The 24,851-nt window shown below is 33.4% G+C and overlaps 3 protein-coding genes and 2 non-coding genes across 5 annotated transcripts; 3 read left to right on the top strand and 2 right to left on the bottom strand.

Annotated features, from left to right (window-relative positions):
• The first annotated feature begins 1,113 nt into the window (after positions 1 to 1,113).
• HCF106 (Bacterial sec-independent translocation protein mttA/Hcf106) lies at positions 1,114 to 4,809 on the top strand. Its single transcript, XM_028078346.1, has 6 exons — positions 1,114 to 1,401; positions 1,476 to 1,597; positions 3,539 to 3,598; positions 3,691 to 3,823; positions 4,224 to 4,358; positions 4,450 to 4,809. Exons 1-6 carry the CDS (start codon positions 1,218 to 1,220, stop codon positions 4,518 to 4,520), a joined length of 705 nt encoding a protein of 234 aa, XP_027934147.1. The 5' UTR covers positions 1,114 to 1,217; the 3' UTR covers positions 4,521 to 4,809.
• A 1,134-nt stretch (positions 4,810 to 5,943) lies between these two features.
• Positions 5,944 to 13,780, bottom strand: EMB1691 (Methyltransferase MT-A70 family protein). The gene is made up of 6 exons (XM_085675865.1): positions 11,071 to 13,780; positions 10,562 to 10,645; positions 10,317 to 10,421; positions 10,088 to 10,196; positions 7,352 to 7,503; positions 5,944 to 6,472 (listed from the first exon to the last, which is right to left on the bottom strand). The coding sequence occupies exons 1-6, from the start codon at positions 13,444 to 13,446 to the stop codon at positions 6,035 to 6,037; spliced, it is 3,264 nt and encodes a 1,087-aa protein (XP_085531991.1). The 5' UTR covers positions 13,447 to 13,780; the 3' UTR covers positions 5,944 to 6,034.
• A 2,482-nt stretch (positions 13,781 to 16,262) lies between these two features.
• On the bottom strand, positions 16,263 to 19,338 carry LOC114192689 (protein DETOXIFICATION 35-like). Its single transcript, XM_028082473.2, has 7 exons — positions 18,859 to 19,338; positions 17,772 to 18,397; positions 17,575 to 17,631; positions 17,233 to 17,471; positions 17,040 to 17,158; positions 16,739 to 16,825; positions 16,263 to 16,642 (listed from the first exon to the last, which is right to left on the bottom strand). The coding sequence occupies exons 1-7, from the start codon at positions 19,132 to 19,134 to the stop codon at positions 16,565 to 16,567; spliced, it is 1,482 nt and encodes a 493-aa protein (XP_027938274.1). The 5' UTR covers positions 19,135 to 19,338; the 3' UTR covers positions 16,263 to 16,564.
• A 3,716-nt stretch (positions 19,339 to 23,054) lies between these two features.
• On the top strand, positions 23,055 to 23,174 carry LOC114192837 (U5 spliceosomal RNA). Its single transcript, XR_003606156.2, has one exon. It is a non-coding gene; the product is annotated as a U5 spliceosomal RNA (small nuclear RNA).
• Positions 23,175 to 23,860: 686 nt separating this feature from the next.
• Positions 23,861 to 23,975, top strand: LOC114192836 (U5 spliceosomal RNA). Its single transcript, XR_003606155.1, has one exon. It is a non-coding gene; the product is annotated as a U5 spliceosomal RNA (small nuclear RNA).
• Positions 23,976 to 24,851: the final 876 nt, after the last annotated feature.

Here is a 24,851-nt window from a genome sequence, read left to right as displayed (position 1 = left end):
GTTCAACTTAAACAAAAAAATTAATAACTAAATGTTTTATTTTTATTATTACGAAACATGCCAAATAAAAAAAAAATTAAAGTAGTTATAAAATATTTTATTATACTAATATTTCTAAATGTATGCAGAACATAAAATAATTTAAATTTAAAAGTTTTATTAAAAAAAATGTTTACTGGAAAAATATATTATGAAGTAGTTCATAATGGTAACAAATAGTTAAAATCATTTTAATAATAAAAATCCAAATAAAACACAGCTAAATTATGATTTTTATTTTAAATTATTGATTACCAATTTCATTTTTTTTTGCAATTTTATTTTATGTATTTTAGAAAGTAGATTATTTAATACTCGACACACACACATATTTTATTTAAATTATTTTAAGAATATTTCAAATGAATACGTTAGATTTAAGATTTAATCAGACCAAATAAAATGTATAAAAAATAAGAATATTAATAAATAAATAAAAAATACAGATTAAGAATCGAGAGAGATTAAAATTAAAATTTAGTTACAGAAAACAAAATACCCGACTAATGAGATAAAATAAAATAAAAATTAACAATTACAAATTAATATTTTAATTAATTGAAATTTGTTATATATATATATATATATTAATTTGTAAAAAACTTTAATTACTAATTTTCCAATTGTATTACATGTAAAGTAAGTGTACCTTTAGGACGAAATCCTTTTTCGTGCGTGCAGCAAAAAGAAAAACGTAAGACAATTTTCATTCCGAACACAAGATTTGGGGAAAATAAAAAAGAAAATCTTGACATTTTAATAAGCCCAGAGATATCCATTTTGCAAGCATAAATTGACGAGCAATTAATATAGATTCTGATCGAGTGACTAAGATCTATTTGAAGAATCTTTTTCGAAAGTATTTTTTTAGAGAAAAAACTAGACAGAGAAAATATAAACTAAAAATAATTTATATACAAATTATAAAAAAAATGAGAAACGAAAATTTAGTTTATACGTAAAGATAAAGAAAACGATTATTGTTAAATTATTGCAGTAAAAATACGATCAATTTTCATTACGAAAATTTTGGGAAAATTGGAAACAAAATCGTATGATAAACAATACTTTTGAGTTGACCATTGAATTACAGATAGGATTGTTTGTGAGGGCTGGGCATAGAGTCATTCATTGCTTAACATTCATCAATTTCTTAAAACAAAAACAGTGTCCCAGAAATGACACAATCCTTGGCAATGGCTTCTTCATCACTGTTGTGTCCGAGTGCTGTGTCGCATACAAAGTTCCGAGCTTTTCATCTCTCTTCAATGTTCACTCCACTGGGTCGAGGCCTTTTCTCGCCTTGGAGTGGTTTAAAGCATTTGGGTATCTCTGCTAAACCAAAACCTCTTCTTCACATAGGTAACAAAACAATCATATCACGGGTGAGGATTTTGGTTTTTCATGTTTGTTGCGCTCATTAGAGTCATTTGCAGCTAGAAAGGGAGGGTGTAAGGGTATGGTGGTTTACGCTTCTCTTTTTGGGGTTGGAGCTCCTGAAGCTTTGGTGATTGGGGTCGTTGCTTTGTTGGTTTTTGGTCCTAAAGGTCTTGCCGAGGTGAGTTTGATTGAAGTGTATGCAACTCTTCTTCTGTGTCGTTTTTGTGTTGGAAGATCTTTGAATGATTTTGCGTATGTAATTGTCGTTTGAGGTCTTTTGTTGTAAGACAACTTGCAAAAACTGTCTGTGCCTATTATCATTGATTTAGGAATTTAAGTGGCTTTGCTGTTTTGAATTTAGTCTGAGAGATGCAATGGTACCATTAGAAATCTAAGGGCTTTGGCCCTGGACCACTAGTTGAATGAGTTTGATTACACCAAGGGAGAAAGTTTTTAAATGTAGTACCAAAACCCTTAAATTTCTGAGTATACAATAAAATTTCTCAGTATTCCCATTTTTGTGGAATTAGTCTTTCTAAATGCTTGAGCAGCTGAGAGGAGGTTGAGGATGATCCTTAGTAATGTGTTGGAGGGTGGATAAAGTACAAGCTGTCAATACCATGTGCTGAAACCTGAAATAGTGAAATTCAATTTCAGTGATGAAAATGGGGGAAGAAAACGTTGAAGCTTTTGTCTCTTGTGATGAAGCCCTTGGTGTCTCGAGAAGTAACCAGTGTTCCTAACAGTTTAGTGTGTAGATCCCAGAGTGGTTTTATTATCATAAAACCCACAAAACATATCCTATCTACTTTGTGAAGGAAAGGAAATGGATACAGATCGGGCTCATTGCTTTACATGAAATAGACATTGGAAAGTTTCCCAATCCTAAAGTGTTCCAACTCCAAACTGACCAAAATTAACAATAGTTGAATTTTGAAAGAAGTTTTTCTTTGGCTTCTCAAATGTCAATACGTCCAATCAACTCAGGCAGAGAGATCCATGATCTTTCTCATTGCTTATTCTTATTTCAAAGTTGCATTCATTGCTAGAGCAATAATATATTAATAACATTAGAAATAATATATTGATAACATTTATTCAGACTCATTACTTGATGTTTACTATTTCTGTGGTTTAAGTGATCAAGAATTAACGCTCCTTTTAATTTGGACAATGTTTTGTCTTAAATACAATAGAAAAACCTCCAAGAAGCCTGATAATGGCTAGATGCTGATGGAAATAATCACCTGTAAGTCCGTAACATTTATCCAATCTGCTTGAGAGTTAATGTTTTTCCTGTTTTTATTTCATTCAAACTACTTCAGACTTTATTTTTCTTTCCGCTAAAAAACAGGGAAAGTAGATGCATGTTTAAAAACCTGCTTTAGTTTTTTATTAATATTAACTTCATTTGGTCGAACTGATAGGAGTTTCAAGGCTTAAGTTCAATCTTTGTTGAAAATAGTTATAGCACATGTTCTACAATGCAGATAACCAAAAGGCTTTATTTTTTCTAAAATGTAGTTCAGCAAAGTGAATGTGTGTAATAGCATACAAGAGACTTGAAGAATCCTATTATTTCATGTTTTGTAATTGGAGGTTAACATGGACATTGCACCAGACCTATTGCTTATACTGAGCAGAGTTTTATTATAATCATGCTCTCTATCAGCCATCAGTGGTACCCTTGTTTCTTGAACAAAAATATCAAAAGTTACACATCAGCTGAAAGGGGTTTACATAAGTGGAATAAATAGTTTAGAGAGGTATAACAGTACTATTCCACATGATTTTTCCCCTAAGGTCTGAACTAGTTCCTTAAGTGTTTAATGCAAATGTCTACAAAATTGTGTTTTGACATAATGTGTGATAGGATAGGGTTCCCTCTTGTTTAAAAAGAACTGTGGAATTTACAATGAAACCATAAAAGGATAATAGGTTGCTCCCTGCCACTTAGGTTGCAAAATTTGTCCACATTCTCTAACGGCTATTATTGAATGAGATTAACTTCATATAGTTGGAGTTCTATCTTTTACTGGAGATGCCTTATGGATAAATGATGGTTATCTTTTTTCCCTTTTTCTTAACCCCCTGGGTTTCAAATGAATAACAAATGCAGGTTGCTCGAAATCTGGGAAAAACATTGCGTGCGTTTCAACCCACCATTAGAGAGCTTCAGGTTGGTGCTAAAAATATTTAATAGTAAAATTTCATGCAATTCCACTAGATAGTTACTTTTTTTGTTATTGGTTGTCATTTTCCTCCTTCTAGGACGTTTCAAGGGAATTTAAGACTACACTGGAACGGGAGATTGGTCTTGATGACAATATAAGTCCAACGCAGAACAGATACAACTCTAATGCAAGCAATACCAGATCAACATCATCATCCACTGTTGACCCTAGTGAGTACTCTAGTATTTTATTTTATTTTTAATTTATTTGGTATGGAATAAAGAAGTATAATATGGACAATTATTTTTATCCTTCTTACACAGTGTTTGATTGGTCTACCTTATAGAAGTAGCATCTTACGCAAGCAAACAATTAAGTTCACATTACAACTACAATGATCTTAATCAACCATATCAGATATTGAGTTGATAAGAACCAGAAAATAGAACTGATACAAATGCCAAAAAAATCAGAGAACCTGCTTCTGTATATTTTGGAGTTTTGTTAAAATAGAATAACAGAAATGAAATTACAAGGAAAAAGAAAATAAATGTTAGGTTTCACACTCTCATATTTTCATAACCCCTAAAATTCCCAACAGTTTGTGAATTTATATCTCTGATAATGCAGATGGAACGCCAGATCCTAAGAATGCATACAGCTCTGAGGAATATCTTAAGATTACAGAAGAACAGCTGAAAGCATCTGCTGCACAACAGCAGGAGCAAACACCTCCCAAGGATGAGCCTCAAATCCAGTCTCCTGGTTAGTGTTTTATGTGGCATTTTTTTATACTTTTTCTCTCTTTTTTCTTTGCCTGAGTTTGATATGATTGGCTTATTCTTGATATCATCAGCAAAAGAAACAGGCACTGGTGTGCCTCCACAGCAGAAGCCAGAAAGTGAGACGTTGCCTCTGGATTCATAGGGATATAGGGTGGTAAAGGTAGCTAATTCAATTATCACTTCTGTCCTGAATGTGGCACTACTATTGGTATAAGTGATGGGAAGGGTCACGCAATTTTGTTACCAGGCAGTCATATTAGAATTATGTAATGGAGAAAACCATTCACAAGTACTTTGTTTCATGCTCTATTTGTATTGTAGTTAATGACATATGCATTCTGGAATTGCTAAGGTTTTATTCATCATACTTACAGGGATGACAAATATTTCTGTAATTCCGAATTTCTGTGCAGACACGGGTTTTTTCTTTACTCGCCTGCTAAACAGGTTTTTCCTTTACCCGCGTACTAAGCGGGTCGGGGCAACTACGATTGTACGTGCAAATGTGAGTCTATTTTAGACGAGATTTTATAAATATTTTTATATTGAATGTTAAATTAGTTGTTTAATTTAGAATTTTGACTAATAAGCTGTTTTAATAAATTTATTTCCTAGGTTCTTCAAAATTAAAGATGATCAAAGTGAAGTTGTTGGAAAAGCAAATATCAACTAAAAATTTTAAATTTTGTTCTACTTGATGTTTTTTATCTTGAAGGGTTAGTTTATATTTAAATTTATATTATTTGACTTGTATCTTTTATAGACTAATTTGCATCTAAATCCATGTTATGGACTTATGTTCCGCCTATTTTTTTTTTATAAAAATGAAAAAAAGAAAACAATTTTGATTTTTTTTAAAAAAACCCATAGATATACGATAGTCTTTTGCACACTGCTAGATATTTTTTCCTTTTTAACTTAAACCTTATTATCTGTTTGACAATTTATAGAATAATGCATATGAACATTAACTACGATTTCTCAAGTAATTTTCCGTTAGAAACGTAATTTAAATGTTTGGCAGTATTTTGTTTGAACTTTGCTTTGGTGATAAATTAGTTAAGGATATTTCTTCTCGTAGCTCATTAGTTTCCAAAAAGCAAAAACATTAATCCCGAGAAGTCGATTCAGAACTGACGAGGAGTGGTCCAAAAGAAATTAGTGGCGTAGAAAAGTTAAAGGCCTAAAATCCTACTCCCATGACGGTTGTTACTGTTTTGAAATGGAGTCATTCTTACTCAAACAATGTATCATAGTTCAATCTACCATTTATTACTCTATAAAGCTTTGAACTAAAATTACAATTAAGAAATAAAAAGGGATTCAACAACCCCATACCAAATCAAGTAAATTGGATTAAACCTCCTCCATTTGGTTTGAGGCTCCTACATCGCGAGTCTTACCGTTATGCTCCATCATTGTCACGGGAAGAATATAAATTGAAATTATATTCTAAGCATTCCATAAAATAATACATGGGAGCTAATTTTACAGTAATCCGACGCATTCTTTTATTCCCCCGGGTTAAACAATTGAATCGCCAATGCTAGCAGAAAGAATGAATAGGTAGAATGAGAATTCTTTTTTCTTCCCATTAAATACTGGGGGGAAAAATTACAAAATTATCATAAAGCAACTTTATCCTTAAGAGTTATGCTACAACATATTCATTTGTCTGTAAGATTCAAAATCTAGATAGCCCGCAGATGGTGGTCCATGAAAGCCGTACATATCCATTACTTTATCATCTGCGGGCAATACAGAGGCTTCACGTCCCTTGAAGCCCTCCAGAGGTGAACCCCAAGGAGCTGGAGTAGAAGGGTTTGAGTTTGATGCATCTTGGTTGACACCAAGTGCAGGTGGGTTCTGCGGTGAATTCCCAGCAGGCCTTCTGTTTGACCCACCTGAGGTCAAAGAAATGGATACTGAATTCTGCTGCTGCATTTGTTGTTGGTTCTTCATTGGTGACTTTGGCCTAAGAGCTTCTATATCAGGAGTGGTAACCACCAGATGAGGTGCCTCCGGAGGTGGATTTCTTCCTCCACCTCCTTGCCAAACTTTCCCATCTTTGTCAGAAAAGCTTTTCACATATGCCTAAATTTATCCAAATCCATCAGTCAGGTGAACACAGGCAATCAGCATCAAATAACAGAGATAATATTGAGTACAAGCTCTGTTCGAGCCAACACATTCATCCCACCAAGTTAAATAAAATCATAAACGCTGATAGAAACAAATAGGATCGACATAAAAATGCATCATTACAAGAACGTTTGGCCACAAAGTAGGCTAGAAGAATGTTGAAAGTATGAGCTAGCTTAATGGTTGACATCTATCCACAAAATTAACTCGGTTAAAATTTCTGAAGAAAAAACTCAAAATGTTGGCTACTATAGAGTATGGTTAATTTATTTAATTTAGCCGAACATTCCCAATGTGTTACAATAGTACGAGTATTGCGATGGAGGTATGATAAAGTGGAAGAAAACTTTCCAAGAATTTAACTTTTTACTTAGAAACTTAATTTGCCCTCAACTGATAATGGGCATAAAAAACCTAATCTTCTGCTACAGCAGAATGAGAATTATATGGTATAAACTTTCTGATATGCATCTCTCGAGCATTGAACCAATGAATTCAATGGGGTTAGAACCGCTTTCTGATATGCACCTCTCAAGTATTGAACCAATAAATTCAATGGGGTTAGAGCCACCGCACAAAATAACACAATTAAAAGTGAAGGACTAACTGCTTGCACATATGTTCTAGACTTGGACAATAATGTGAAAACTGTTCTCAGAGCAAATTAGGTCACAATATCATATCCTACCAGGAACAAAGATGCTCCAGGATTTATCAACTTTTAAAGAAAAAAGATTACGTGAACTGTATTAAGATAAAGTAAAAAACGTAGACAGGAAGGATCAACTAAAATTTCATCATCTACAATTTCTAGCATTTCAAATTGCTTACCTCTTTATTAAAATTTGAAGACGACAGCTCTTTACCAATAGTCAGCCAGCCAGCCCGGATATTGTGGTCTTCACCAAATAGTTCTAGTCTCCTCCTTCCAAGGGCAAAGTGCTCAATAATCCTGTACATATCTTCAGGCTTTTGTGTTGAACCTGTTAAATATGAGAAAAAATTTAATATTATCCCATTCTATTTTTTTATAACAAAAGCACAACAATTATGAAAGTAAGCGGTTTCAAGAAAACAATCATTTTTCATCTTAAACAGCTTTTACATGACTTTTGATTTTCCGATTCAAGTCTAACTTCTAAATGTATTGCCAATGGTATGTTATTAACAAGGTGGCCCTAGTCTCTCACAAGCATAAAAAACAGTATTAATGATAAAAGTTCACAGGAAAGAAGCAAAAATCACAGTTGCTTTAGGTGATATCTACTAATTTTTATTAATAAGGTCTGTTAGGAAACAGCAAAGGGCGAATTGAATGATTAGTGTGACATGCTGCATGTGCAGCAATCAAGAATTCAAGGGTAACTAAATATTTGTGTATGGAAATAATTGAATGATTTTATAAGGCAATTAAAGGGAATTAAGGGAGGAAGTTGAACTACATAAAGGAGTAAGGGAGTGCAAAAAAGACAGGAAAAGAGTGAAACTGGACCAGCGAGAGTTCAGGGTCTTTTGAACACAATGTTACCTTCCATTTCTGCAATTCTGCTATCCAGAACTAATTGAAGAGTAATGCAGTAAAATTACTCCAGTTCAGGTGTTCTTGTTTTGGTCCAGCGAGGGTTGATGTAATTGAAATCTGGTTCATACAATGAGAGGCAGAGAAGATGAGATGGGAAAAAAGTGAGAAGATGCCAGGAGTTTCGGCATTTGATCCAGGAATTGCCATGAAGAACCCTAAGAACTGTAGGGATGACACAGAAGATGAAGCAATGACAGAGTGGTAACAGAAAAGTTAGGAAGGAGACCCCAATCTCGTATTATTAATCTCATATTACTGGGTGAAGATGCATTTAGCTGGATTAACAGGGTGGAAAGGTATTTCTACCAGAATTCCATGGCAGGAAGAGACAGGTGTAAAATGCAATGTTACCAACAGAGGGGCGAGTGTTAAACATGTTTCAATAATGGGGGTCTCGTGCCACCGAAATCAATTCCAATCTGCTATTATTCAATGTTTCCAACTTGAAAATATTCTCCTCCGTATGCACAGATGATGATAGTGAGTTAATGTAAGAAATTTGAGTTGGTGGCATGAGTGTTACAGGGAACATAGATAATTGTGCTGAAAAGGGAGATATGGACTGAACTTAAAAGCCACCGCTAGGATGAACTCAAACTTTATGGACTTTGGCCAACTTTTAAGAAAAGAACTGGGTCATTGGAAAAGGAGACCAATTTTGAGCAACAGAACTGATTTGTCAACCAGCCTTCATCATCAACTCGGAAAACTCCTACCCATGGTGAGACAAGACCTAATATCTACTTCAACATGAGCCAGCGCAGTATTTCGATATGGACCACACTTAAACCTGCCTACAGTAGAAAAAATGACATGGACAATGTGGGGAGTGCCAGAGAAGAAGCGGGATTCAGAAGATTATCCGATGATGAGTTATAAGAGAAAATGAAGAGAAGATTCTGCTTTAGATGTGACAAGTTTAGTAGCACAAGGCATGAGGAATCGGATGAAGCTCAATGTTGACAAGAAAGAGTTGAGGATAAATCCCTACACTTATTCCATCACATTATGATGGTAATGCCATACAAGAGGACTTAAAATTATGGGGATCAAGAGCTGGATGTGCGTATGGATTGTAATTTGCACCCAATACTCTTCAAAATTGGATGGAGGTAGTGGACGAACATAAATAAGATTAGTAGAGACTATTACAACTATTACTGTTGTTATTATTATGTAGATACATGGCATGCTGATCGTGCATGATTTCTTTCTATTTAGATTACGAGGAATAGACACGGTCCTTGCCCTAAATTTGTTGGATTGGTTGGGGGAGACAAGGGTGAAATTTAGAGTGACAACCATGAAGACTCAGCTGGCAGGTCTAAATGTCAATCTTTAGGGAGATCCTTCCACGTGCTGATTAGTGGCATCTTTAAAAACTATGTATAAGCATAACATTCTACACGATGAAGACAATCCGGTGACAAGAATACAGGAAAGAGCATACTGTGCCTGTCTAAACTATAAGAGGCCATCCAACTATTGTTTAAGTGAATTTCTAAGAACCGCACAGACTGCCACTTAAGAGAACACATGGTTGTACCATTATATTGGAAGGGAGAACTTCAATTACTAATGTCTGGCCCTACAGGTTAGACCAAGCATCAATCCCTGCTCTAGTCCAGTAATGCGGGGCAGAAAAAAAATGGAGGCTGGAGATTCTGTATTGATTATAGAGCCCAAAATATGGCCACTGTACCCGACAAAACCCCAATTCCAACAATTGACAAATTATTGAATGGGTTAGTCTAAGACATTATTTTTTTCCAGATTGGATCTTTGATCGAACTGGATCAGAAATAATAAGAAAATGGAAAATTTATTGAAATTAATCCCCCTTATACAGTTCAGTAGAGATGGATTCATAGCAGGAATGGAAAAAATATATTACTAACACAAAATATAACCAAGGCAGAGACTAGAGAGAGAGCAAATTCCAGTATGAAGACATTATGATCTTTATGATAAAACATAATACTAACCATACGGAGGTTCTTCAGCTATAATGACATCCGTGTCAATATTGGCATGAATTATATGGCCATCAGTACTTCTACGAACAGTTCCTTTTATGCCCATCAAGCAGTGTTCCTTTATCGTAACAAAACAAAACAGTTTAAGTATATTAACTTAGTGTAAACATAACTATATATAATAAGCTCAAATGGTGATCTGAACCTGCGCATTTACTTGAGACTAATTTTAACAGACCTTTGAATGTTGAAATAAAGTATGTGCATCATGCCGTAATCCCGGAGTTGCATTACTTTTGTTTGTCTTTACCCAACATATATCTTCACACCTACGAAATCCCCACTGTAGAAACCCAGCCACACCAATAAAGAGAAAAACAGACAGAGTGATTAATAAATAGAAGACATAATACGAAAAGAACCAAAACCATCAATTGAGGCTATATCCCATAAAGAATTTCTATATTCAGATAATGTACCTACCTTCTTTAGACATTGACGACCTTGTTCAAGACCTACACCGTCACCCACCCAAAGGAAAATGAAAGAAGGAGTATCTGCTATAGCCTTACAAAAGGACAAGAATAAATGAGATGTCTAATTCAAAAAATAGCAAACTATGTCTTTATTCAAGGAAACCAAAAAGAAGGCAGTGCCATATATTAATATTAATATATAACACAAACTAATATATTCAACTAACTGATAAATAACTCCGATGGGATTAGATTATTATATGATGAGAAGCACAAAAATGAAATTTATTTGGTCAACAAAAAAGCTTCAATACTGCATACACTCTTGTTACTTTACCTTTTTAACATTATCCATTATTACAGCTACAGTACTAAATATAATTAGTAATTAGCCCAACCAGTTTACAATATCAAAAAGGTTTTTCACTTGCATTTGAAATCTGGGTAGGATGGAAATGCTTAGACTGAAACAAGTATAACAAAGTAAGGAATTACACAAACAAAATAATAGCTTACCTCGATCTTGAGATTCATTATTTCTTCAAATGTCCAATACTCCATGTGATCAGCGACACCAGGGGCACGGTGAACATACTCCTCCCATGGGGGATCTACAAGAATGACATCAAACTTTGTACCAAAGAACTCATGAGATAGTTCAAATTCTTTCAAATCACACTGATAATACATAGGAGCAGATGCAGATTTTGCAACAATCTCATCCTTTTTCTGTATAAGCTCTCTAAGCTTAGGGTAGTCCTCCACAACATTTGTGAGCTCAAGCTCCCTAATGAAATTCTGTGGCCGCATACCAGTGTCAACAAAGTTTTGAGAATAATCATTCTGTTCACCTCTGGAAGGAGCTTTACCAAGAGTTCCACTACTTTTAGGAGGAGCCCACCCCCCTGGAGTTTTATCAGGTGGTGCTCCTCGACCCATTGATCCTGGAGGATTAAAACCAGAAGTAGAGATGTTTGGGGGCATTCCCCTTCCAGGGCCTGACTGGTTATAATACATTGCCGGATTTGGTGGGTTCCCTAAATTAGCAGCATTAAATCTTGGACCTGAAGGACCTGGGGGAACAGGAGACACAGGTGGTACACCTATAATATTCATATCGACACCTCGAGCTCCAGGCCAAACAGCAGGAGTAAATGGTGAAAGGAAGACTCCAGGGGACATTGGTGGACCGGGAGCTGGTGACATTCCATGTGAAAGTGGCTGCATTGGTCCAGGTGGAGGCATTGCAAGAGGTCCATAGGGCGATCCCATCATTGGCAATGGCATTCCAACCTGCTGATTGTCTCTCCCAGTAGGCCTAATCCTTCCTCCTCTACCAACCCTGTTACCTTTCATTCCTTGTGGACCAGCTCTGTTAAAGGAACCAGACTCCGGATTTCCATATTGAGGCTGTGAGCCACCACTACTAGAACTTTGGCCACCAGTACTGCGGGCAGATACACCACCTTTCTGACCTCTTCCTCTTCCCCCATAAAAATCATAGTCATCATCTGTATATCTCTCCTTCAGATCATCACCAGATAAATCGTTCTTCCTTCCTCTTTCATCTTGATGATATGCCCAGTCTTCATCATTAACACCCGATTTCGCACTGTACTGCTGATGAGCTTCATTTCTCTTAGTATGGTTGGACATAGATTCTGATTTCCCATAGTCATAAAATTTGGTCTGGATCTCTATCACATCATAATTGTCATTCGAAATCCCAAACTTTGTGGATGTTTTAACAGCTTCCCCCCTACTCACATCTTTTCTACCACCAAACCGTCCATGAGGCCTTTCATTGTCCATCCTCTCATAACCATGTCTAGGTAACTCCCAATCTCTGTTGTCATCAAAAGCACCCTCCTCATTTTTCTCTTTGTCAGAATTACTCGGTTGCCTCCTCTTCCAACTTTCTTTCGAACTTTCCCGATCCTTCCTCCTGTCATTCCATGTATCATCTTTCCCTTTGGATCTATCATCCTTAAAGCCATCGCCTTCATGCTCCTTCCTTTTAAAGCTACCACTTCTTTCATAATCCACCTCAGAGTTTTCCAAATCTTGATGGCGTTTTCCGCTCCTCTCAGGTGTCCTCGACCTGTTTGAGTTCCCACTTTCTCTAGCACTCTTATCCCTAACCCGCACATGCCCATCCTCCTCCACATTCACCGACCTATCCCAGGTTTCAGCCCCATCATAACCAGCAGCGGCCCTATGATGCCTGGGCTTCTCAACCCTCTCCTCGCGCCCAGCATCCACCGAATCCGACTTCCCCTTACTCTTCCCTCTCTCGGATTCACCCCTTCTCTCCTCCTTACTGCTCGACTTCACAACCCTATCAGCACCAGAGGCTTTACCCTCCCCATGCTCACTCCTAGCAGATCCACTCCTCTCCCTATCCCTAGAACTATCGCGTTTCCCACTCCTGAATTCCCCTTTCTCATCCTGCGACCTCCTCGCACTACTAGCATCAACCTCGTCCCATTTCCTCCTCGAACTCCGGGCCTCATGCCCAACCTTCTCCCGGCCACCACCGCCGCCATCACCCTTCCCATCCTCCTTACTCACCACACTGTCGTGAAAATCGCCGTCCCCGGCGCGCTTCCTCGCGGCCTTCTCGTCCAATTCCCCATCCTCATACCAACTGCTCAACTTCTCCAACGTGCTCTCCTCCTGCCTCTTCTTGGCCCCTTGCTTGGAGCGCGAATCGTAATCGTCGCTATCAGTCCTGCTAGAGCGCTTTCTCCGGGCGCCTCCGTCGGAGCCCTCGCCCTCGTCCCCATTGCCACCAAACTTTCTAGACCTATCCTTCCTCTTGTCGCTGAACTCCCAATCCTCGTCATCCCTCTCGCGCTTTGAGTAACCGCGACCACTGTCGCTCGAATCCATCCCCAACTACCAAAATCTAAACTCAATGTGATTCTCTACAACTTTCTCGCGGGCGCACATGAATTCGCCCAAACTACTCACTCTGCTGAGGATTTTCTTAATACGTGTAATTTGTATGAGAAAATAAATTAAATATTGCAGAGGGGTTTCGATTTCAAAATTTAGACGGAGAAAAAGAAGGGGCTTACCGGCGAATGGGAACGGAGAGTGTTGTTGTTGTCGACAGTGGGTGGCGAGAGAGTAAAGAGGGGAAGAAGAGGAAGAAGAAAAAGGAAAGAAAAGTAGAATTGGGTTTTTGCTACTTCACCCGATACGGCGTCGGAAGCTGTTTGGGGAACCCGAAACTTGCAAACCTAGTCTGGGCTGGGCCTAACTATTCTAATATTTTTCTTTTGGATTAAAGGTTAAATATAAATAAAACAATATAAGCAAATAGAATAATAATAATAATAACTAACGTCACAAAATAATTATATTAATAGGTAATGATAATATAATATTATTAATTAATATATAAAATAAAATTATATTTATTAAAAATAAAATTAAAATTATATAAAAAAATAAGAGAATAATTATTAATAAATAGAAAAAAAGAATTTATAAAATTAACGATTAATATTTAAAAATTTAACAAATAATTACATTTTAAATGATAAAATTGATATTTTAAAATATAAACATAAGAGAGAATTCCTTTTTATTGTTATATATATATATATATATATATATATATATATATATATATAAAAGATATAGATTATAGATAGATAGATAAAAATAACAGTTAATTTTCAAAAATTTAATAAATAATTATATTTAAAGGATAATATTTATATTTAAAGGATAAAATTTGTATTTTGAAATGTAAATATAAAAGATAGAATCTTCTTTATTGTTATAAATAAATAGATAATTTTGTTTTATTCAACTTTAAAAAATCAGAAATTAGTCCACAAAAATCGCTTTTATCTTAATCATACTTCTTCTTATGCTATAATTTATTTATTTATTTATTATGGTTGGTTGATCTTTTTCCTAATAAAGAATTTAATTAAGTCCTTCATTTTAAAAATAGACAATGTGTATTGATTAATAATAACATGTAATGCAATTTATAATCAAATAGTAACATTGATTAATTTTAATATGTGAGATCATCGCATTGTTGAATTTTTCAAACTTAAGAGAAACTATCGAACTCCAAAAAAATTATGTTTTTGCATTTTTTTTTTTAAGATTGAGATAACTAATTAAATATTCTATCATTGGTGAGACTGAAATGAATAAAAGAATAAGAATAAATTAAGAATTGTTTTTTGTTTTGTTAAAAATATATTTTTTGGTTACGTAATGCAAAGGCATATTAATATCAATCGCAATTATAACAAGGGATGGGAAGGGTATTATTTGATTTTGAGGGTAAATGTAATTAACTTATTTACCTGTGTAGCTTTTCATTGATTTTAAATTTAATTATTTTTTGTGGTGATTTAAATGTTTTACAACATGAAAGTGGTATATTTACGAACAAACAATGTAATCAAGAGTTCAAATTCAATTTCAAATATTTCTTTACTGTAAATTATTGCTAGCACAATTAATTAATTTAATTGTAATTTAAGCATAAGCTAATATTACTTAGATTTATAAATTACGCCTTCTCTTAAATATGAGAAATCAATTACCGAAGAACAACCCAACCACAAGAAAATGAGAAGATAAGTTAAGTTTGGCCCAAATTCCACTATTCATTATCTGTCTGATTTGTTCTGTTGTTTATGAAAAGTATAAAAAAAAAAAAAAACTGTTTTCCATCATTATCATCCCACGGCAGAAAAAAATAAACGAGATAAAAAAAATTAGTATTGAAATTACATCAAGCCTCTTTTTCAAGTCAAATCATTTGGCACAATGAGAAAACAAATCTTTCACTCTCGTTCGCACAATTCAGGCAAATCAAGAAGGGAAAAAAGGGAAAAAAAAATCATTGTGATTTATTTTCTTCAGAGTTCCCAGTTTTCATCTCACACTGACTTTTTTTATTTCTTTATATTAATAAATAATGATAATATAATATTTTAAATTTATATATAAAATAAAATTATATTTTATTAAAAATAAAATAAAATATATATAAAAAAATAAGAGAATAATTGTTGATAAATAGAGAAAAAGAGAAAAATCAGAATAGACAATTTAAAAAAAAAATTACAAAAATGATGATTAATTTTTAAAAATATAATCAATAATTATATTTTAAAAGATAAAATTGATATTTTAAAATGTGAAAATAAAAGAGAGAATTCTTTCATATATTACTATAGATGTACTTACTTAAAATTAAGTTGCAAATTATTAAGAGACCATTAAGAAATGATGGATTAGTGTTTAAAGTTGTTTATTTATTTATTAATAAGTTTTAAACAAAAATCCTTAAAACCATTTAGTCGGGAGATTAAGTTTCCTATCAACAGAAAAGAATGGGAATTAATGAGTGTCAATATATTCAATATTAGAGATAATATTTTCACTACCTTCTACATATTTATTATATATTTTTGAAATAATTGAAAAAAAAATTACGTAAATTATTTGTTTTATATTTTTCCTTTTAGTCGTAAGTGTTATATTTTGATTACTCTCATTTATTGTTGGTGACAATTCCTTACCTACCTCAGTGAAAAATAAGGTCTCATATTTTAAATGACACTTATCGAGATTTCTTATGACACTAATCTAATTCTGCATCATCAACTCATCTCTGCTATCGAAAACGCAGCAATATCGAATAAAATAGTGTGCAAAGGCAAGAGTAAAATAAAATATTGATGTTTTTTATTTTTTCACAGAAATGTTCAATAACTAAAAACCGAAAACTAAATCGGAAAAACAACTAAGTATTTTGGTCTTCATGATTCTCATCAGACACCACAGCTAGACTGTGCTCTGCCCCTGATTGTGAGAGAGCAAGAATACATTACAAAATGGACCGAATGGATTTGTGAGACCATTGACATAATTTCACTAAGAACGCACAAAAAAACATAACTTTACTAAGAACAGATAAAAAAACGAAAGAGTTTGATTCGAGTGGCGAAGGAAGATGTGTGTAAGATTATGCTGAAGCAGCAACTTTATCAACCTCAATTTGTTGTCCACCCCATATCCGCATGCGAGCATTTGTTTCTTCAACCTACAGTTGAGAAGATTAAATGAATGAAAGGATTCAGTATTTCAAAATTCATCCATATATGAAAAGTAAAGCAGTATCACTTTTCTGCAGAACTACCTCTTTCTTCCAATTGGTTTTGTAAAGTATCAACACGAGCAGGAAGGTCTGAAGAAGCATTCCACATATCATACCACCCCAAAGTCCCTGAATAGGGAAAAGATATCAGAACAAAATTTTAAGCTTGTATCAGTATAGTCATATTCATTTTTCACTCAACACCAGATAACAGTACAGCAACAAGCAATTTTGCTATTTTTCATTAACTTTTGCAGATCTAAATACAGAAAAGTCAACAGTTTGCACTAAATTTATGAAAGGAGATTTTGATGGAAATGCAATCAGAGTAGTGGTATATCACCTCAACCCCGAAATTTGCTTTATAACCAAGAATGAACCCGAGTGGAAGCCCAAATAAGTAGTAACAACCTATGTTGACGTAGGCCACAAGGGCTTGCCACCCACCACCAATAGCAACACCTGTAAGAATGATTTCAAAATTGTTATTAGGGTTGAACAATGAAGTAAACAATGAAAATGGTAGTCAATTATACCTGAAATCACTGGTTGAACACTGTTAAGAACCATTGTAATAGCGAGGAGGAATCCTAGCTTCGAAACGGCCTTTTGCAAAACCAGACTGTTAGTAAAAATAACTCCATAATAGTCTCTAGTCGCCAAAATAACAGCCATGAAAAAGATTCCCAAGAGAAGGGACTGAAAGATTGTCACGTAGACAGAGTACTTGGCAGCTCTTGGACGTCCGAGTCCAAGTTCATTGGAAACTCTGACACTGAAAATAAGAAACACACAAACAGGAACCAGCATTTCAACATATTTGCAAGAGTAAACAGACAAAAAATCAAACTCACAAGACATTAATTCTGGTTTCATACCCGATAGCTGCATTTATTCCAATGAAGATCATGCCTTCCCACCCATTGATGTTCATGCTATAAAACATCATTGAAATAATCAGAAATCTTACATCCATTATTTGAATGATCATAAACAAATGTAAAACTTGGGACTGCGATTCGGATGGAGGAATGATTTACGAGGTTGTATTGTATGAATGAAAGTATGATCTTACCATATAGAGAGGGAATCAACAGCAATCACTGCATTGTTAAGGTTGCCAGCAAGAACTATGAGACTCATCATATACCAAATTTCAAGGCAGAGCATTATAGCTGATGCAAGAGAGAGCCTTACAAAGGCCCAAATATCCTTAAAAGCCGACCATGACAATCCATTCCATCCATCCTTACACCAGACCACGACATAAACAAGTTGAGCCGATGTAATCCCCCAACTCGTGATATCAAATGCCAGAGCTGCACCAGTTAGGCCTAACTCTAACGTATGAATAAAGAGCCAGAGCAACCCAACGTGCACAACAAAAGCCACAAACCCAATCCATGCAATGACGTTAACCTTACTCTGGGCTTGAAGGAACTTTTGCGTTGGAAAATTGAAGGCAAGTGAAAGAAATTGCGGAATTACTTTAATAGCGAAAGTTCCAGCAAGATCAGCTATATCTTTCTGCTGACCAAGAAGCTTCAAAATTGGAGCAGCAAAAATGTATAGTGGCAACAGCAAAATGCTGGTCACAGCTAAAATCACCCATGAGCGTTGCATATAAACGCCAAGCATATGAACCTGCCCAGCTCCGAAAGCTTGTCCACATAGCGTCTCTGTTGCACTTCCCATCCCAAGCTACAGGGTTTTATTCACTGTCGTTAGATTTTGTTCTTAAAAACCAACATTCCATTAACAACTACAATTTCTGCAATTTGGGATCCTCCAAAATGAAGACGTCGTAACTACCCTCACCATAAATAGATACTTACATAACAAATTTTAAAATTGTAAAAGTAAGATTATAAAATACCACTATATTTATGCAAAATTCTCAGAGTAATTGCATAGATAACTCTAAACCCTAAAAAACCCAAAATAAAATTAATCATCATAAGTAAAGATACAAGTAAGACGAAGGAAAAATTCAAGTAGCGACGGTGAGAACAAAAGAACACCCTTCTACATTTTGAAGCAGATAAAAATCTCTTGAAATTCAGCAACAATCTCGATACTCATGAACTGCAAGACAACATGTTGACGTACATAGATCGAAAAGTTACGTAGTTCGGGTATCGAAGAGAAGAGAAGGGGCTAACCATGAAACCAAAGGCGAAAGTGCCAACGACGGAGTTGATGAGAGAGACAGCAGAGAGCTCAATGTCGCTGAGGTGTCCGACGAAGATGCTGGTGACAGAGTTTATACCGTATTGGCACCATATGTTGAAAACAATAGGCAAAGCAATGATCCACATCCTCTTGCTTTCGATCCAGAACACCTCCTTAACCTTCTTGAACCCCCTCGCCGCCACGTAGTCGCCATCCTCCGCCACCAGCGCCGCCCCCTCGCCGTTCACGAGCAGGGGAGCATCCATCGCAATTACCAAACACTTCAACGCCTCCGATTCAACGTCAAACTCTCAGTTGCATACGTGCCCCACTCTCGGACTCACGAACTCAACTTTAGTCCTGCATGCACAACTAATGAGGAATTGTTAAATAAGGACGCGTCCCTCTATCATCACCGATGCAACTTCGGTTTTGCTCGCTCTTAATTATACAATGTTTCTACAAATGTTTATGCACCTATTTTTTTCTTAAAATTGCACTGTGTTAATTCGACAGTGACCTGCGAACAGAAATTTCTGCAGTGCATTTATTGTATACAACCCTATTTGAAGTTGTTCTAGATATTCTCTCAGATTTTTACTCTCTAGTAAAATATCGCATTGTCCTCGGAGTAACTCTCGGTGAAAGTTGAGAATCTCAAGTTAATTCTCCAACCATTCTTTTACAATTTCATGCTGCTTCTGTCTATAGTTTGTTAAATTCCTCTGATTTCTAATAAAAAAATAAAATAAAAATCTAATGGGATGATATTTGGTTTGGCACAAAAAGAGTCGCCAGATTAAAAACAAAATTAATAAAACTTGCATGACTCATCTTCTTCTTTCTAACATACTCTTTGGTGCCGTGTTTGTTAGAGTTTATGTAAAATTTGTTCAATAAATGATCACGTAAGAAAAAAATGTCAAGAGAGGTAATTCCAAGTAAAATGTGTAAATTCGTGGTATTTTATTTTTTTATAGAAGTGCAATTAAAGCTGTAACGAAAAATTAATGTAGTAGGTCACAATTTTTTTTCTTTATTATTGCTTCTTCTTCCTTCCATAAACTCTTGAATAGAAATAATTTTGAATCACTTATCTATCAATCGTTTTGAAGTGTATATTAGGCTTAGCGTCTCTTAATGTGACATCAACATTAGAAAGATTGAATATGTATACATAGTTTTAACGTAAGCATACTTCTACACCCAAAAGGAAAATGATGAAACATGGCTCGAGTGTAAAAGTGAAAGTGTCGAAAATAATAGTGTGGTTTGGTAAGAGGAAGGGTGTACGATGTGCCACGTTACTAAGTACCGTGGTATTCATTGTAAAGTAACGTTGTCGTGCACTGTGCTGGGCCACATAAGGAAGTAGTTAATGGAAAGCAGAAAAGGTTTGTTGTTACATGTTGAGGATTATGATGGGATAAATACTAGAGGTATTTTTTAAGAATATCCCACTGCGTTTCTGAATTCTCATGTGTAAAATGAAAAGAAGAAAAAAATGTTGCATTCCGATTTTTTTTTTTCAACTGAAATCCGCATAAAATATATTATTATATTTATTCTTCAATACTATGTTTTCAACTTCTGGCAATGTTTTTGAAATTAAAATTATGAAAACTAAATATATATTTGTCTTTGTTTTCTTTTGTTGTACTTATTAGTCTTGCGCTCAGTTTGTAATAATTGTATGAAACTTAAAGTTATTGAGCTGGGAACAGTTCAGCCTAACAAATTTCACGAAATACCGCGTCAAACTTTAAAATTTAAGATTTTATTATTTTAAATGTTTTATAATTGCTGAATTTTAATTAATATTGATATTTGTTTATTCTTGGCACATAATTAAAGTGAGTAAGATGAACGATTTGGAGTAATTAACTGAGGTTGACAGAAAAGGTCTACCAATACGTAAGAATATATAAGGCACCATTTGACAAAATATCCATCGGTCAACATCAACCATTCCTAAAAATAAGTTTTCTTCTATTGATTTATTAAATTAATCAGTTCAAAAAACTTTAATTAACTTTTTAAATACTTTATAAAAATAATATCAATTTAAAAAAAAATTACAAAATGATGTTTGAATATTTAATATAAATTATAAACTATAAATTGATGCCTAGATATTTAACATAATAACAATTTGATTATTGGTTAATTTTTATTATTTACAACTTAATCACGTATCTTAAAAACTAAGTAATTTTAGTTAAAGATAATATATATATATATATATATATATATATATATATATATATATATATATATATATATATATATATATATATATTCTTGATGATAGACATTGTTTATCTTTTATCATAAAAATTGTAAACTTGCCAATTTTTAAACTACAAAGGTGACACATAAATATGTGCTGTTATAAAACTAATTAAACTCTTATTTTGATATAGGTTTTTATATTATTAGCATTGTATTAAACCTTAATGTTTCGCCTAGAAAAGTACTTAAGTTTGTTAGAATCATATCCAATTAAATTATATGAAAAAATTTAAGCTGTATTTAATTTTAAGTATGAATTTGAACGAAAATAATTGAATAAATTTGAGATGATTTGAAGGTAAAATTTATATCGTTTATTTTAAGATATTTGAAGGTGAAAGAAAATATATTTAAAGATAATAAAAATTGTGAAATAGTTGATGAATGTGATAGATTAAAAAAAATATTTTAATGGATAAAAAACTAAAGATTACAAATTTACCCTTACTATTATTAAGATTATTATTAAAAGTAATACAAAACAAAGTTTCATGATTGGTTTTTAATAAAAAATTAATAGATGGAATTAATTAAAAATATAATGTCTTCCACCAAATACATGGTTAAATTGATATTCAGCAAATTGTCAATAGTTTAAATTAAAATAAAACAAAGTTGGTATAATATTATTTTTAAAAGTAATCACATCCAAATCCAATCTCATGCGAGAATAGCCCAATACTAATATTATGTATATCCATCTTCTTAAATCCATTGTAATCATCATAAATGAAAAACGTTATTCACTTCTTCGGCTGTCTCAGCAATGGACCAAGTTTTTATTTATTTATTATTATTATTATGCATTTTTTTTTTCATATATAAGATTTGACAACGACGTATTGCACAAGAGAATAAAGGTAGAAATTATTTCTGGAGATCCATTCAGTGTTAGAACTTGAAATTGGTTTTTATTTAATTTGAGATGTAAAATCAGCCACACAGCATTTATGTCAAACCGGTAAAATCAGGTGAAACCTGTTAAAATCATAAACTCATATATCGCTCTGACAATTATGGCGTGGGAGAGTCCCACCTACAGCACACCCGCACAGATCACTCAACTTGTACCAAAATTTGGATTCAAATTTCATGCCACTTGCATACATTATTTTTCAAATTAATTAATATACTATCATAATTTGTAACCAAAAACATAATAGTGTAATTTTTTTTTCAAATTAATATACTTTTATATTTTTTTTAATTTTCTTTTTAAATTCTTTTTTTACTTTCCACTCTCTTTCCTTTAATACACTCTTTTTTAAAATCTGGTGTAGCATATGAACCTTTTTTAAATCGAACGCCCATATATATTTCTGTCGTATTATACACACTTGAAAGTGAATGTTAAGGTCAATTACCCTGAAAATAAATGGAAAAACGTGGCTTAAATTAAAACCTTTAGTTGCACCAACCAGCAACATTGCAACTAGTGTAAAAGTTTTGTAATCTTCCTCGAGAAGGACATGCAAAAATAGTCTCAATGTTTATTTTGGATGCATTTTTCAACCATTTTCTACAACCCATTCACCTTCGTAATATATAAGGTTACCGGTTAAAAAAATGCTTCTGCAAACCTCAAGACACATTTATATGTCTCTGTCATAAGCAAAGCTTTCAACTAAGCAAAGTTTTTTCTCCTTGATCTGCTTTGGGGTTTTGAGACTTAAAAAACTACAAGGGAAATTGGAAGTGAGATGAAACATTAGGTATTTTTTGTTGCATTGAGGAGTAGGACCCCTTGGAAGATGCTAAAATTGATAGAAGAAAAAGTGAAGGTCATTTATTTCTTTTTTTTCCTACTTCTTGCTAAAGGTCCACATCGAGCAGCATTATAAATAAAAAGGGTTGTTTATAATATAAAGTGCAATTTTTGTTAGGCAAAACCATTGAGCCGTGCACTGAAAACATAGCGAACTATTCTTTCGCCTTTTACTAAAGAATACCGTGTTTTTATTGCATAAAGCGGGCATACAATAATTTTTGGAAGAGAATTCCTCTGGAAATCTCTGTAATCCAGTTTGAAATATTGGTTTCACTATGACACAAAATCTTGAATATTTTATGTATGTGTCATGAATTTATACATCTCATATTAGCCATTTGTTTCAAAGAATTAACTATTCTCAATTGTATTAGTAATCTAATAAACTGTTGTTTCAAAGAATTAACTATTGTCGTAAGTTGAAATTTCCACTAAGTTTGCTGCAAGGGGAAGACTAACCAGATTTGAGAGAATATTTAGATTGAATAAATTTTTAAAAGTTAGAATCTGGATTGAAACATAGTTGAGAATGTAGAATTTTGGACTCACAATATTTCAGCATCTGAACAGAAACACTAAAAAAAATGGAGAACCCTTTCTTTTTAGAAAGCTATTAAATTAGGTTTCAAAACACTAGAGAACCTATTTTGGCAGGGTCAAAAGTATTGATCCTGCAGAAGTTTCAACATAAGACTAAATTTCCTCTTCCTGAACTAATCATAGTTGAGACAGGGAAAGAGTGTAAAGGAGAATGAATGATATGAAAGAAAAATTATTATTGAATTGATTACTGAGAGATGTTATAATTGAGAGATAGTGAACTATTTCGATTTTCCTTGACCTAAGAGAAGGTCCACATTGCAGAGCACAGTGAATATATAATGAATTATTTGTACTATAAAAAGCAAAATTTCTGCAGTGTGAAGTCACGGAGCCATGTAGTGAATACAAAGCGAATTATTCTTTCGCCTTTTACTAAAGAATACGGTGTATTCTCTACTTATAGTGGTATACGATAATTTTTTTAAAGGGCTTGACACAGACCCTGCAACTAGTGTAAAATTTATTTTTATGATAATTCTTTTTGATAATGATGAGTTTATATGTAGTATAAAAAAGAAAATCATTAGTGTTTTAAGTTTTTTTTTTCTATTTTAAGAAAAGGAAGTCAAAATTATAATTTATTAATATTTAGTTAAATAGTTTTTTAATAAATTGTGTATTTCAGATTTTCTACCAACACTGAATTCAACCTAACCGTGAATTGAGGAGGAAGAAAAGGAATAAAAGATGAAAAAGCAAACAAGTATTTTACTACATTTTAGTAAAAATAATAATGGATGAAAATAGCAGCCCTGTAGAGACAAATAAGAAGTGAGTAAAGATATTAATGTTCTGTAAAAAAATAAAATAAAGAACATTAATGTATAGTACTTAATGAAAAAAAAAAGCATGTAAAAAGAAAGAGCTACATAAGGACCCTTGTTAATGCAATATTCCACTTTTCCATAATTACAGAAGCACCAAAAAAGAAAAAAAAAAAGATGTCCACTTCCTCTCAGGCCCAAAGATGGAATACAAAAAAAAGAACCCATGATGAGTCCATAGAAAGGAAAAAAAAAAAACTTTTGTTGATCTGAGTTAAAATGAATTTTAAAGTGGTTGATTTTTAGTTGAATACTTGTTATGACAAAATTGTAAATATCATAATTTAAAATATTAAATTAAGTATATATATATATATATATATATATATATATATATATATAAAATTTTAAATTGATGTAAAATACATATGAAATATTTAGTGAACGAAGAAACAATTTATGGTTACAATCGTCTTTTGAAATTTTGAATAATGTATTTTTCACTTAGTTGCAAAGAATATGATTTAGAACACTAACGAAATAAATTTACAATGAT

Source organism: Vigna unguiculata, chromosome 7 (assembly GCF_037176805.1).
Source record: "Vigna unguiculata cultivar grain cowpea cultivar isolate G323 ecotype 2 chromosome 7, ASM3717680v1, whole genome shotgun sequence".
NCBI classification, from domain to species: domain Eukaryota; kingdom Viridiplantae; phylum Streptophyta; class Magnoliopsida; order Fabales; family Fabaceae; genus Vigna; species Vigna unguiculata.
This window is presented reverse-complemented; position numbering and strand designations above follow the sequence as displayed.